General features: G+C 40.8%; 1 protein-coding gene across 1 annotated transcript in view; it reads left to right on the top strand.

The window, feature by feature from the left end:
- C1H9orf85 (chromosome 1 C9orf85 homolog) overlaps window positions 1-14,384 on the top strand; it is a 57,107-nt gene extending 42,723 nt beyond the window's left edge. The window contains exons 3-4 of the mRNA XM_006985405.4: window positions 12,201-12,314; window positions 12,771-14,384. Of these exons, the coding sequence (XP_006985467.1) occupies window positions 12,201-12,314; window positions 12,771-12,909 (253 nt within the window). The 3' untranslated portion in view covers window positions 12,910-14,384. The remainder of the gene's footprint in view (window positions 1-12,200; window positions 12,315-12,770) is intronic.
- The last annotated feature ends 1,655 nt before the right edge of the window (window positions 14,385-16,039 follow it).

The following is a 16,039-nucleotide window of genomic DNA, read 5'->3' as shown; positions in this document are numbered from 1 at the left end:
TGCCCTCGTTTTTTCAGAGGAAACAAGTCATTGGTTCGCAGAGAACATGGTCATTAGTGCCAGTGCCTTGCTTGTCTGGCTCCGATACTACATTCAGTACCAGCCCATTGGCACTCACTAATTATATGCGTTGGCTGAGCAGACACTGCTGCAATACTGGTCTTTCTGACACTGTAACCCTGTATAGATAGGCAACTTCCATGGCACCCAAGGTGCTTTCCCTTCTGTTCTTAGAGCTGGATGAATGACGCGTGCCATTGATCAGTGCAAGCTACCCCTCATTCTCTGTGTAATTGTAAAGTGCTTAATTCAGGTGGCAAAAATTGGATGTGTATGTGCTTATGGCTTTAGGACTGGCTTTCTATAGATTGTTTTATTTTTACCAATTAAATGTAGCACTTGGGTTATTTGTCCAATTTGTAATTTCTGTTTTTACATTAGGGTCTTAGACTAAGTGGGACAAACAATATATTTACTATTTAGGCTTGGGAAATGATATATCCTCTAAAATTAGAAATTATTTTCAGTTGATGGGTAATCATAAGAATTATTTCAGTAATTCTTTATAGAGAATTGTCAGGAAACTGACACAGTTTGGGGAAGGAGGGGAAAGAGAAATGAAAAGATCTTGAATATTTAGGGCTAGCCTACCTAAAGAGGTTGTCTTAGTCAGTGCTTATCTATTGCTGTGACCAAACACCACATCACAGTTCATCATCGAAGGAAGTCAGGACAGGAACTCAAACAAGAACCTGGAGGCAGGAGTTGATCTGATTCAGAGGCCATGGAGGGGTGCTGCTTAGTAGCTTGCTCAGCCTGCCTTCTTATAGAACCCAGGAGCACTAGTCCAGGGATAGCACTCCTCACAATAGGTTGGGCCCTCCCCCATATATTACTGATTAAGAAAATGCCATACAGGCTACCTTCAGCCTAATCTTAGGGAAGCATGTTCTTAATTGAGGTTCCCTCCTCTCAGATGACATTAGCTTGTATCAAATTGACATAAAACCATCCAATATAATACCCTTATATTAAACATAGTATCCTTTCAAAACTGTGTCGTAGGAGTGGAGCCTGGTGGCACACACTTGTAATCCCAGCACTTTGGAGGTAAAGACAGGAGAATCAGGAGTTGAAGGTTGTTCTTGGCTGCATTGTGAGTTTGAGGCCTGTCTAGGCTACATGAGACCTGGTCTGAAAGCAAAACAAAAAACAAAACTATCACATCACTGCATTTTAGTACCCACCCCTTAAAGGCACCTGCTAGAAAACCATGTCTTATGTGAACAAGTTTTATTTAACTATTAGAACCAAGAGACTGAGCTGAATTTAAAGACAATTATATAACTGTTTTATGAGGAACAATAAATATCCCTTGGAAAAGTCCAGGTTAATAGAGATATTATCCTAGACATAGCTCTTTAATTTCTAATTGAAAAAAAAAATGCAGGGATGCCTGATAAGATGTGGTTCAATTCACAATCATTTTAAACAGCAGCTTCAGTGTACAAGACATTGTACTGTATATGATAGAAAATATGAAGACTTTCTATCAGCAAGAATTCATAATCTCTCTAGAGATATGGGTCCCCAGGCAGTTTTTGAGCAGATGGCTAGAAGTGGTAGTTATTAGTAAAAGGGGAGACTTATTTATTTGTCGGTGTTGTTTACCAGGCTCAAGAGAACACAAGGTACAATAGCACCCACTATAAGAGTTTTTACTAGGGAAGGGAAAGTATAGTCATGAGTAGGCCTACCGGAGGGGAAACTGTGGCCTTCTAGCTACACCACGCATGCGCATAGATGACCACTTGAGCTCAGATTATGTAGTGAGGCCCTGGAGTGACTAAGCATTTTGCCTGACCGCTGATAGCGAATGCAAGGTCATGTGACTCCAGAAGTGGCTGGGAATCGTAACAGAGACCCCGGGCATACAACATATGATTGCAGAGGAGTAATACAATACGAACAGGAGAGAAGGGTTCAGAAAAGTCGTGGAATCTGACTGGGGCAGTGGTGTGGCTGATGCTTCCAGGAAACCGCGTAGAGAGTAGCCTGGGAGAGAGGGAAGAGGAGCAGAGTCGCTCCCACCCTCCGCCCCTCACAAACAGTGCAGGGGACCACGAGCTGCTGCTCTAGGTCCTCTCACATTTGTTCTGTTGTTTTGCTGTCTGCTTGTTTGCTAAGACCAAGTCGCATGGTGCCCTTTAGACGACCCTTGGACTCACTCCTGCCACCTCAGCTTACCCAGGGCTGGGATGACCGATGTACACCAGGTGTCTGTTTCCTGCTATTCTATCACTTTGGTGGTCTATGAATATGAATAATACTATATGCAAGAAGAGGTTTTGGTTGACCTCAAATATATATGTAACAAAGAGAAAACTAGACTTAAAAGTTTGTTTTGTTGTTCAATTTCTAACATCAAAAATACTGAATCATATTTTTTATTTTTAATTTTTAATCAAAATAAACATCTATCACCATTTATGTAAGTATTCCATGGCCCAGCTCCACCAGTCCCTCGCCTGGAAAGCATGTGAAATAAGTTGTACAGCATGAATGTTGTAGAATATTAGTTAAAGATGTGTTACATTCTTTTATGCTGCAGGACATTTATTTAATGATGTGAAGATGTGCTGCTTTTGTGTTACAAAAACCAAAAAAAAAAAAAAAAGGTTTATTTATTTATTATGTATACAGCATGTATGACTGCAGGCCAGAAGAGGGCACCAGATCTCATTACAGATGGTTGTGAGCCACCATGTGGTTGCTGGGAATTGAACTCAGGACCTCTGGAAGAACAGCCAGTGCTCTTATTCTCTGAGCCATTTGTCTAGCCTGTGTTACATTTGTTTAACTTTGTAAAGCTGTGTTTGCCTCTCTAACCCCCCTGATTGTTCTAATAAAGAGTTGAATGGCCAGTAGCTAGGTAGGATAGAGAAATAGGTGGGGCTGCCAGGCAGAGAGAATAAATAGGAGGAGAAGGGAGGAGATTTTGAGAAAAAAGGAGGAGGAGAGGAGGACACCAGGGGCCAGCCACCCAGCCACACAACCAGCCATGAAGTAAGAAGTGAAGAAAGGGATATAGAATAAAGAAAGGTAAAAGCCCAGAAGCAAAAGGTAGATGGGATAATTTAAATTAGAAAAGTTGGCTAGAAATAAGCCAAGCTAAAGCTGGGCATTCATAATTAAGAATAAGTCTCAAGCCGGGCGGTGGTGGTGCACGCCTTTAATCCCAGCACTCGGGAGGCAGAGCCAGGCGGATCTCTGTGAGTTCCAGGCCAGCCTGGACTACCAAGTGAGTTCCAGGAAAGGCGCAAAGCTACACAGAGAAACCCTGTCTCAAAAAATCAAAAAAGAAAGGAAGGAAGGAAGGAAGGAAGGAAGGAAGGAAGGAAGGAAGGAAGGAAGGAAGGAAGAGAAGAAAAAGAGAATAAGTCTCTGTATATGTATTTGGGAGCTGGGTGGTGGGCCCCCAAAGAGTAAAAAACAAAAAACAACTACAACAAAACAGCCTTTCACCAGTGAGGTGCTACTGACTGATGAGTCACAAGAGAGCTGTGTCCCTACATTCCATAGCATTGAAAATCACCAGCCCTAAACATTTTTCATTCTTCTGTTAATAAGCTGCTCTTGGCCAAAGGTGAATGTTTTGTATTGTTTTAAGAATTATCAAGCCAGGCATAGTCGATCATACCTTTAATCTCAGCACTCACGGAGGCGAAGGTCTCTGTGACTTCAAAGCTAGCCTGGTCTACAAGGCTAGCCTTGTAAGTTCAAGGACAGCCAGAGAGACCCTGTCTCAAGATGATGATGATGATGATGATGATACCCTATCTCAAGATGATGATGGTGGTGGTGGTGGTGGTGGTGGTGGTGGTGATAATGATGAGAGGCCCTGTTTCAAAATGATGATGGTGGTGGTGGTGATGGCGATGATGATAAATTAACCTACTCCAGGCTATTACTGCAGTAAGGGGAGGTAGTATTACCTGTCTATTTAGTCTGGAGTGTATAGTCTAGAGACACCAGGAAATGAATTGTAACTACTACATAAGTTTTTGGAATAGGAATAGGAGGTAAGTGTTTTCCTTAAAAAGTTCTTAAAAATCTAGTAGAAGCTAATCCCATAGATTAGTTTTAGACTCTCCTTATTGTAAACAACATAGGTTGCTTATTGCCACTGGAGGGAAGTACCTGGTGAATCTGCCAATATTGAGTTTCTCATTTGCATACCAAAGGGTGAGGTGCTGACAGTCATTGTTTACCCAGGTGTCAGTCATCCTGTGTGCATATACCACAGAGGGCTAATGATGGCCACAGTCAGAACATAGTAACCAGGAAACTAAGGCAGAGTTGCGAAAGCAGCAGAGGGAAATTTGTTTCTATTTTGGCCCACTGGTTCCACTCACAGGTCTTCCTTCTACTGTCAGGACAATGCTAAGTCCTGAGGTTTTTGTTTAATGTGAGTTTGCTGGGGCAGTGGACACAATGTCATTCAGATGCTGTAGAACCCAGGACTACTGACTTGTCCTGCTCAAGTGTCAGCTGTTCGGGTGCCCATTATGAAGAGGGAGACTCAAAAAGTTCTAGTGACTTTTAAAGGTAACAGGGAAGTGTCAAAACTGAGCTAGTCGCCCATTCCAAATCATGTTCTTTTCTACTGTTTTATTTTCAAGATATTCTCTAGAGCTTGCCATGATACATTGAACACTCCCCGTCTGTTCCTGATTTCAAGTAGTCGGCACTTGTTTTTTCTTTTGTGTTTTTGCATTGTAAACAAATTATGTTATTTTTCAAGATTTGTGTTACTGATTGCTTTATCAGTCAATATGGCTTATAAGAGCAAATCGTGTTTTAATTTAGCCAGATTTTCCATTTAAACTGATTAGTTGTGATATATACATAGCCAAAATAACTTGAATGGTAGTTCTCTCTCTCTCTCTCTCTCTCTCTCTCTCTCTCTCTCTCTCTCTCTCTCTCTCTCTCTCAGACAGACACACACAGACATACACACACACACAGAATATAAAAAAGGAGGAAAAACTAAGATTAACACCTGTGATATTTCCTTAATGCAATAATTTTCAGGGAAAATTAAGAAAGATAAATATTTAGGTGAATTTAAAGTTATTTCATACTACAAATTTTATAAGGAAAAGTACTCAGGAGTGATTAGAGATTGATAGCTAGTTTTAAAGATGTTTTAAAATACTTTATGGGTTTTATGCAACTTGGAATGGATGCCAGTTAAAGTGCTATGTAAACTATTCTCACACTTAATGATCAAGGTCCTTTGGGTTTAAAACTAAGTGTTGTATTGAGTTTTGTTTTGTTTTTTTAATGCAGATGTGTTAGCTAGGGAACTCCTCTCTTGTACTCACTGCACATGCACAAAGCCTGGATTATGTGTTTTGAAAGAAAGGGCACACTAGCATTCCTCTTGGGAGATAGAAAATAGAGACTGTAAAGAATGTTGTCATTCATATTGTCCAAACATACATCACCTCTATAGAAAGTGAAATGCTGTTTTAAGTGAGTCTCTTCCTATTTTCATTCAGGGATACCATCCTAAACAAAACTTGTTTTTCAGAAAGAATTTCACTAATTGCTTTCAGACTTCATTCTGTTCTTAGAATTGGTCATTGTAATCACTACCAGGGCCAGGAAACCCCATTTATTATTATGGATATCAAGAGTTCTCAAATGTTTGTGGGCATAAAAATTTCTTAAAGAGTTTAGCAGATTCATGGGGCTCATTCCCAAGCTTTCAGTTCTGTAAACAATGCATGGAGCCGAAGGATCTGCATTTAACAACTGAGTGTAACATGCTGATGTGTGATTCCTAGGAGTCACCTTTGTTGAAGCAGATGGACTAGCTAAAGGATCAGGACCCCTTTGGCTGTGGACTGTAAAACAAGAGAGCCATTTTCAAGATTTATATGTAAATCTTAACATTGAAAGTTCCCATGAATACAATTTGAGCCCTGTATTAACTACTTAAAGATCTGTTGTTTCTTGAAATCTCTTATGGTGATATTTTATTTGTGCTGAAATGTGATTTTATTTGTATGTTAATAAATAAAGTTGGGGGTCAGAGCTAATAGCAAGCCATAGCAGAAGCCAGGTGGTGGTGGCTCCCGCCTTTAATCCAGTGACGTGGCAGGCAGAGTCTGTGTGTTCAAGGACATAGCCAGCTTGGAGATACACACCTTTAATCTCAATACCAACCATAGAGACCTGGAGGTCTGTATAGACAGGCAGTAATGAGGAGGTCAAGTGCTTGGCTTTACAACCAATGAGCAGGCAGAACAGAAAGTCAATAAAAAGACAGACACACAGGAAGTAGGTCTCTCTTTCTCAGGGGAAGGACGGCGGCAGCAGCAGCGAGGGGTAAGAAGGCAGTTTGAAGTCTCAGCCCTCAGCTACTGCTCTGACCTCTTGGGCTTTTAACTCTGCATTTGGCTCTGTGTTTCTTATTTAATAAGACGGTTACATCTACATTCTCTAGCATGGGACAAATATTTATCAAAAAGAAAAACACTCTGTCATTTCCTTGAATTATCAGATGACCCAAACCAAGAGAGACTTAGCATTATTTTAGAACTTTAAGAAATTAAAGCTGGCCTGGAGAGACGGCTCAGAGGTTAAGAGCACTGGCTGATTTTCCAGAGGTCCTGAGTTCAGTTCCCAGCAACCACATGGTGGCTCACAACCATCTATAATCAGATCTGGTGCCCTCTTCTGGTGTGAAGGTATACATGGAGACAGAACACTCTCTATATAATAACAAATAAATCTTAAAAAAAAAAAAAGAAAGAAAGAAAGAAATTAAAGCTAAAAGTGTTATGGAAACTTTCATAATCCATTGGAATGATTGAGATTTTATTCCTTATGATCCTAACGGTGTGATCTTTAAATCTATTTTTAAATACAGGATAATTTAGTAAAGCTTTTTGAAATGCTGGAATCCAAGTATACCAAAACAGTTTACCACAGAAATTTAGTAACTGTTTTCATTTAGCTCCTATGTCAAAGGTTTTTATTATTTTAAGTTTTGTTTACACTCTAATTTCTCACAGTTGAAGCTCTTGGCGTGTAATTTGTGTACTCTAAAATCCACCCTTTGCCGTGTACAGTGGGAGTTTTAACCTATACAGATGTGAGGTCAGCACTAAAAGGAAGAGAAGAAATTGTAATTACCCACGACTTTCTCCTTGATACTTCAGTCAGTCCTACCCTTTGCCAAGTGCTGGCAAACACCCATCTGTTTTCCTTCTCTGTACATTCAGGAAAGCCTGAATGCCAGATGTGGGAAATCTTACAGTGGAGATGTGAGTACCATTTCTGAGGCCAAATGTGATGTTTGAAGTTCATCCATATTGTGTGCCCAGGGCTGCTTGCTGAGTAGGAGTCCATTGAAAGGGGCACAGCAGAGTTTTATGCACTGACCAGCTGAGAAACATTTAGAGTGTACTATGTTTTACCACTTTAAAGTTAAACCATTGTTAATATTCAGACAGGGTTTTGTATGAACAGTCATTTTCATTTTCCTTGAATAAAGATCTCAGTGAGATTATTGGGTTGTAAGCTAGGGATATATGTGTTGAAAATATGTGGGCTGCAGGGGTAGAGGGATGACTCAGTGGGGGAAGATCACTTGATGTACAAGCGGGAGCATCACAGCTCTGATCCTAGCAGACAGACTTTTATATCCCAGGCCAGATCTGCCTCCTGCCACTGACACTAAATGTAGATTTTAACTAGATCTATTTATCTATTTATCTATTGTTCTATTTATCAATAAGACTCAGGAGTCAGAGGCTGGGGTGAAAATCTGCTAGCTCAGAGAGGTTGAGGAACAACTAGCTGGCCTTCCCTCTTTGCTGGCATCTCAGAAAAGAGAACATCCTTCTGTACCACCAAACCAAAAAAAAGACTGCCACACTCAAAGTCCCTCCCTACTACTTTCTTGTGCATCTCTCTACACATCTTCCAGACTCCTTCTGACTCCCTAGGATTATTTTCTGTCTAGTTGCTGGCTCCACCTCCTGGCCCTGATTTTATTTAATTTATGCAAACACATGCTCAGGTTTAACAGTGTGATCAAATATCCCACAACACCCATACCCTCAGTCCCTTACTCCATACCTAACCTCTGTGGTCTGTGCTTTGCAGCTTGGTTATCATTGACTTAGATTTAAATTCATATATAAGTTAATACGTAATATATTTGTCTTTCTGTGGGTTACTTCACACAGGATGATTCTAGTTAAATCTTAAATGGCCATTATTTTTTCTTAGAACATTGTTTTATGAACCTTTATTGGGTTTTAGTGCTGAATCAGCCTTGTGTTCTCAGGATGAACCCCCTGTCCAAGATGTATGTATCTCAAGATTTGATTTGTAACAGTTATATTTTTTTAGAGAAAATAATAATTTATTGCTCACAGTAATTAAATCTGTGTGTTTTCTATGCAATTTATTGCTTCTTAATATCAAATAAAAATACATCACCTGCTTCTGTTCATGTTTTCTTGACCAGTTCTTTATTTTTACCTTACAAAACATGTGCTACATCTGAGACAAATCAGTGTTTTACACATCCCTTGTTAGGGCTGATGTAGTTGGTGATGAGCTGTCCCAGTGCCCATTTACCTTCTGGAAATCCTGGAGCCCCTCTATTCTTCCGCTTCAGCCTCTGCTCGGCATTATCTAAAATGATAACTTTTTCCAGAGGGTTTTTTTTTTTTTTTTTTTTTCTTCTCAGATCCATGGCAAGAATTGTCTGGCAGCTGTAGCTTTACAAAATGCATTTCTTAGGTCCTAAGAGTTGGCAGTTGACACATCTTGATGCATGAGCAGCAGAGTGGATGTTGTGTTAGCAGGCATGAAAATGCACACATTTCATTGTCTGTATCAGCACTCTTCCGTGATCGGGGCATTCCAGATGAGCAGCAGATCTCTACAGTGGGCTTAAATATTCCCTAAATGACCTTATAAACAGCTGTGTCCTCATCCTAGCTCTGTTGTTCCATTTGTGGAGCACAGCCAAAGCACATTTACAGAACCCCAGGATTTTCCAAACGGTAGGTGAGCACTGCCCTTTTGTTTAAAGTCAGCAGCTACTCTGGCCCCTAACAAGACAGGCAGGCATTCCTGGCAAGCCTTGGAACCTGGAACTGACTTCTCCCTATCTGCAGAAAGGCCTGGGCCTCTTCTTCTTCACTACTGTTTACATTGGGAATCTTCAGTGGAGTGTGGCCACCATCGTCTGTTATCTTAACTAGATCAGCGGCATTGCTGTGGTCCTAGAGCAGACCTTGAACTTACATATTGTTTAAACTTCATGGACCAACATCAGCCAGCTTCAGACTTGCCCTCTGCAGCTTCCCTTTCATCCCTTAGTCACTGTAGAATTAAAACAAGTTAGGGACTTGTTCTGGATTAGGCTTTGGTGTGTGAGAATGTAGCAGATTGGAACTTTCATCTTCACCAGTGTAGTAATCTCTACCACAGGGCTGTTCCTGTCTTGCCATTCCTGTGTCCACGAGAGTAGCACTTTTAATTCCCTTCAGGAACTTGTCTTTGCCTTTACAGTCTGGCTAGCTATTTAGTTCTATCTCCAGCTGTCTCGGCTTTCTGTATACCTTCCTCACAGCGTGGAATTGTTTCTGGCTTTTGATTTAGAAGAGATCAGTGACTTCTATTCATTTGAACAGTTCAGGGCCACGCAGGGCTGTGAGTGGCCTAATTTCGATACTGTGAACACAAGTAGGGGGAGGAGGGAGAGGAGGAGGCCGTGGTTTTGCCTGGTAAGCAGAATTGTCAGAACCCATGTGACACACCAGTTGCTTTGCTGTGTTATGTATCACAGTTATTGGTGTCCTGAACCAGGTGTAACAGCAACACACAGATTACCAGATTATCACAACAGACATAATAATAAAAACATTTGAAATATTAAGGTCAGACAGAATTTTAGTAGACATTGCATTGAATCTGTAGATTTGTTAGAATATTGCCACTTTATTGATTACCCCAGTCCGTGGGATGGTCTGTATGTCTAATTGCTCTGATTGGTCAATAAATAAATCACTGATTGGCCAGTGGCCAGGCAGGAAGTAGGTGGGACAAGGAGAGAGGAGAATTCTGGGAAGCGGAAGGCTGAGGCAGAGAGACACTGCCAGCCGCCGCCATGACCAGCAGCATGTAAAGACGCCAGTAAGCCACCAGCCACGTGGCAAGGTATGGATTTATGGAAATGGGTTAATTTAAGCTATAAGAACAGTTAGCAAGAAGCCTGCCACGGCCATACAGTTTATAAGCAATATAAGTCTCTGTGTTTACTTGGTTGGGTCTGAGCGGCTGTGGGACTGGAGGGTGACAAAGATTTGTCCTGACTGTGGGCAAGGCAGGAAAACTAGCTACACTTGGGGCATTTTCCCTCATAGCTAGGTCTTTCAGTTGTTTTGTTTTGCTTTTTTTGAGACAGGGTTTCTCTGTGTAGCTTTGGAGCCTGTCTTGGAACTCACTCTGTAGACCAGGCTGACCTTGAACTCACAAGAGATCCACCTGCCTCTGCCTCCCAAGTGCTGGGATTAAAGACATGAACCACCCCCACCCCGGGTGGTCTTCAATTTTTTTAATTAAAAATTTTCTTTGTATGATATATTTTGATCATGTTTCTCTTACCCCCCCAACTCTCCCAGACCCTACCCACCCAATTTTATGCCACCCCCCAAAAAAATAAACAGGAAACAAAAATAAAATTAACAACAATAAAAAGCATGAACAACAACAACAAAAAAAAAACCCACAAAGATGAAAATCAAAACAAAGAAAGCCAAAACAAAAAGTTTACAAAAATATCATTGAGTTCATTTTGTGTTGACCAAGTACTCTGGGCATGGGACCTGCCCTGGGTGTGGTTGATATAGCCAATGTAGGTGTTCATTTCTTTTAGTAATGTTTCAGTTAGTTCTGTATATTAGGTTTACTGTTGTAGAATATTATTTTAAGATGTGTTACATTTGTTTATGCTGTGGTACATTTGTTTTAATGATGCAAAGATATGTTGTATTCTTTTATGTTACATTTGTTTAACTCTGTGAAGCTGAGATATTTTGCCTGTCTAAAACACCTAATTGGCCTAATAAAGAGTTGGAGGGCCAAAAGCTTGGCAGGAAAGGATAGGTGAGGCTGACAGGCAGAGAGAATAAATGGGAGGAGAAATCTGGGAAGAAAAAAGGAGGTGGAAGAGGACAAGGAGTCGAGGATGCTAGGGGCCAACCACCCAGCCACACAGCCATGGAATAAGAGTGAAAGTAAGATTTACAGAAGTAAGAAAAGGAAAAAGCCCAGAGGTGAAAGGTAGATGGGAGAATTTAAGTTAAGAAAAGTTGGCTAGAAATAAGCCAAGCTAAGACCACACATTCATAAGAAATAATAAGTCTCCATGTGTGTTATTTATTTGAGAGCTGTTGGTGGGCCCCCAAAAGAGCAAAGAGCCAAAAAAGTAAAATAACAACCAACAGTAGTTCAGAATTTTTGCTCAGTGCTTTATTCTTTGTGTGGATTGTTATTGGTAGTGTATGCAGTTGGGATTTGCATATAGATATTATTTTAACAAGTTTTGATGACACTTAAAAACTTTAAGGAGGTGGCCAACCATCAGGTGCTGTTTTGCAGCTGTGAGTTTTGATCTAGAAATACTCCGTTACTTAACATGATATAAGATAAATGTCTGAGCTTGACGTTAGGGTCCAGGGAGACAGAGCAGCCAGTGAAGTGTTTGCTGTGTAAACGTGAGTGTCTGAGTTCAGTCACAGAACACACATGAAGAGCCAGGTGCAAACAGAGCTGTGAGCTGGTCATTCCCAGTGTTGAGGAAGCGGAGACAGGCAGGTCTGTGGGTTGCTGACTAGCCAGCCTGGCCTACATGGCAAGCTCCAAAACAGTGAGAGACTGTCTCAAAGAACAAGATGATGGTATCTGAGAAATGATACCTACCTCAGGTTGACCTCTGACTTCTGCACACACATATATACACACACAGAAAAGACAAATATCGGAGCTTTAAGTCTAGTTTTCAGCCTTTAGGCTTTGAACCCATACTTCAGCCACAGCTTCTCTTATCACATCAAGTAGATCTTAAGTAGTAAAAATCAGTATTTAATTTTCCCTCCTTCTTTCAGTGTTAAATGTTTACAAAAGACGGTCAAGGACTCTTACCACATAATGTGTAGACCATGTGCCTGTGAACTTGAAGTTTGTGCAAAGTGTGGAAAGAAAGAAGACATCGTTATTCCGTGAGTATTTCCTCTTACGTTGAGTTTGTTTTTAGCAGTTCATCCACGGGCTTTCTCTTAGGCAGCGCTGACTCAGTTTGAAGTTGCATATCTCCCACTAATACAAGCATTTTCTACCTAGCAGGAAAAGGGTCACAGTTTTGTTAAATTTTTCTATTAGAGTATAAAGTGACATATGTTTAAGAAAATAACTCTTTAGCCTTGGGCTTCGTCTTCATTATGTAGAGCTTATTTCGAAGCATTCGTCCCTAATGGACTCCTTTTACCAACTCCTGAGCCGGCTCTTCTCACAGCAGTGTTAGAATCTGCTGACTCGGGGAAGCTTGTCTTTAAAGAGGTTCTTCTCTGTTTCTTTCTGTAGGCTCCTGATAGGCAGAGACAAGTAAAGGCCTTTTTAACCTCCATCATTTAATAATGAAAGCCTGGGTAATAATCATAAATTTTTCTTCTATTTAGGTTTAATAGAGAACCAGAAACTTCAGCAAATACTGAAAATCAAGATTCTAACCATAGAAGAAGCTGCCAAGGGAAGGAGGACAGTGATGAGGATTTAGATGATGACACCCACTCAGATGGCGAGGATGGAGACACTTAGGTGGCCTGGTGACAGCACGGAGTCGGCCGCAGAGGGCCCAGCAGACACACTGACATCCTAATGGGGGTGTCAGAAAAGGCTGTTCAGAATCGGTAGAACTGACCCAGGAGCAATATAAATTATTTATAACACTTGAACAACAGAAACTTTCAGGTTTTCACAATAGAACCTAAGCTGCATATACAGAATGTGTGTGGAAACTCTTACTGTAGCATGTTCTACAATCTATGGAAATTGTTTAGAAAAACATATTATCTAATGTCAAGCTATCCAGTGTTGAGAATTGGTGATTGTATTAGAACTATCTCTTGGAAAATTAAGATGATTAGCTCACAGTGAGTACATTTCCATAGCCTAACCTCGGGTGTGTGGCTTCCTTAGCAAAAGCCCCCTTATACCTTACAAGGCAAAACCATTTATTTTTATACATGCACACACACACACACACACACAAAATCATGAGTAGTGATTTTCCCTCAAAAATATTTTTATATATGTTATCCCTTTTTTTTTTAAACCTTTTCCCAGTGTGGAATTATGTACTCAGAAAAAAAAAATGTGTGGACTATAAAATATTAATAACTAGAAAAGAAACTCCAACATTAATACTTGAGTGGAGGTATTGCAGTATCAGAAGCTCCTGCGATGTTCTCCCTCACAAGGTTATCCTTCCCATTGTTCTGCACTTTGCTGCCAGTGTTTCTGCGCGTAGGTGGTGTAGGTTAGCTCTGTGTAATTACTGAGATGTGTGTCCTTATATTTAAAATCCTAAAGCTACAGAAAGGTAGCAAGGCAGGCAATACAGTGAACTTTTCCACACTCTGTACTTTGATTCCCAATTTTAATGTTTTACTATGTTTTCTTTGTGTGTTAATCTACACACATGTTACACGAATTGTTAGAAGGTCTTATTAATAAAAACAAACCTGGAGCCAGGTACTGGGGTCAACACTGGAAGATCAGAGAAGCAGAACAAGCCACAGCTTCCTCACCTTGCAATTCCTCAGCTGATCCTGTTTCCTCAGACTGGAAGCCTCTGTGTCCTTATTCAAATGAATCTCAGCTGAACTGCTGCTTGAAAGCCTGAAAGCTTAACCAGCTTTAGTTCCTGGTCCTCACACCTTATATACCTTTCTGCTTTCTGCCACCACTTCCTGGGATTAAAGGTGTGAGTCACCATGCCTGGCTGTATCCAGTGTGGCTTTAAACTCACAGAGATCCGAATGGATCTCTGCCTCCCAAGTGATAGGATTAAAGGCGTGTGTGCCACCATTTTCTTGCCTCTATATCTAGTGACTATTCAGTTCTCTGACCCCAGATAAATTTATTAGGGTGCACGATATATTGGGGAACACAATACCACCACATGCACACACACACACACACACACACACACACACACAACATTGTATATATGTGTGTATATATTTTCTGAACCATTGAAATAAATGTGAAACTCTGGTTTTGTACTTGTATGTGTGGCTCTTTTGTTGTTATAAAAATTTAGAAATTGACTCACGTTCTTATAGAAAGTATGATTTGCTCATCTTACATTATTGTACATAGTTCTAATGTTGAGAGGCATTTGGGTTTGATGGATTTTCCTGATGCACACAATACCCATGTCAAGTGAAGCAGGATTAGAAATTTTATTGAAGATATTTTAATTTAGGCTTAAACTCAGAGGAAAGTAAGACATTCACAAGAGTACAAGTGTGGGCTTCTTTAAAAGAAGAGGCACAGAAAGTAGGTGCGGCCAAGGGTGGAAATGGGCTTCACAAGGAAGAGTGATCAGTCAACTGGCTTGGCATTAGCCATATGTACTCATGGGTTGCATCTCAAGTTTCCTAAGTGTATTAGTTACTCTCAGTTGCTGTGATAAAATACTATGGCCTACAAAACTTATAGAAGAGTTTATTTGGATTTATAGTTCCAGAGAGATAAGAGTCCATTGTGGTAGGGAGGCATGGCAACAGGCAGGCATGGCAGCTGGAACAGGAAGCTGAGAGCGAACTGGTAATGGAGCCAGATTTAAACTCTCGTAACCTGCTTCCAGTGACACACTCCTTCCAACAAAAACACACCCCCAAACTTCCCCAACTGCCTCCATTTGGGGAATCAAGAGTTCAAGTTCAAATATCTGAGTCTATGTTCTCATTCAAACCACTGCAGTGTTTTTTTAAAAAAAAATGCCTCTGTCTCTTGGTGAGATGGCTCTTTCATGAATGGGATCATAATCTGATCATGTAAAAGCAGAAGCCACTGCATAAGGAGCTTAGTGCATGCCCTTCCTATATAAAGTTTCTGGTGAAACTAATAGAAACTGACAGGTTTAGGGCTGGGAAGGACAGACCTCCAGCAATTGTGGATTGTGCTGGGATCCTTGCTCTGCTGCTAGCAAAGGCTTCAACTAGATTCCAGGGCAAGGGGGTTTTCTCTGCCTTTGTCCCCAATTCTCCCTGTCTTTATCCTGTCTTAGCCAGTTTGAATGTGTGCAGCAGTATGTATTATTCCCCTTTTGTTTATCTACTAGGGGTTTTGGTAGTAGATGATACTAGGTTTTTTTGGTAAATTTCATAGTGGTGTTTTACAAACACATATGGAAATGTGTGTGTAATGTGAATTTACTTTCACATGCTGGGATTAAAGATGTGCCACTGCACCTGGCTTCAGCTATTTCTGATTTTTTACCTAGAGAGAAATGTGTAAGGAAGGGTGTCACCTAGAGGCACAAACCACAACTACAGTTTATCTCTTTAGGAATAGTTGTTTTGTTTGCTTTGGAAAGTGGACCTTGATATATTTAGTACCTTTATATATATATATATATATTTTTTTTTTGGTTTTTCGAGACAGGGTTTCTCTGCGTAGTTTTGCACCTTTCCTGGGACTCACTTGGTAGCCCAGGCTGGCCTCGAACTCACAGCGATCCACCTGGCTCTGCCTCCCGAGTGCTGGGATTAAAGGCATGCGCCACCACCGCCCGGCTTATATTTCTTTAAGAACCAGACATGTTGGCAAACACCTTTAATAGTTGCACTCAGGAAGCAGATGCAGATGGGTGGGTGGTATCAAGTTTGAGGCCAGCCTGGTCTACATAGTGAGTTCCAGGATCGCAACAGCTACATGG

This window comes from Peromyscus maniculatus, chromosome 1 (genome assembly GCF_049852395.1).
Source record: "Peromyscus maniculatus bairdii isolate BWxNUB_F1_BW_parent chromosome 1, HU_Pman_BW_mat_3.1, whole genome shotgun sequence".
NCBI classification, from domain to species: Eukaryota; Metazoa; Chordata; class Mammalia; order Rodentia; family Cricetidae; genus Peromyscus; species Peromyscus maniculatus.
The sequence above is the reverse complement of the archived record's forward strand: the minus strand, read 5'-3'. Positions and strand labels throughout refer to the sequence as shown.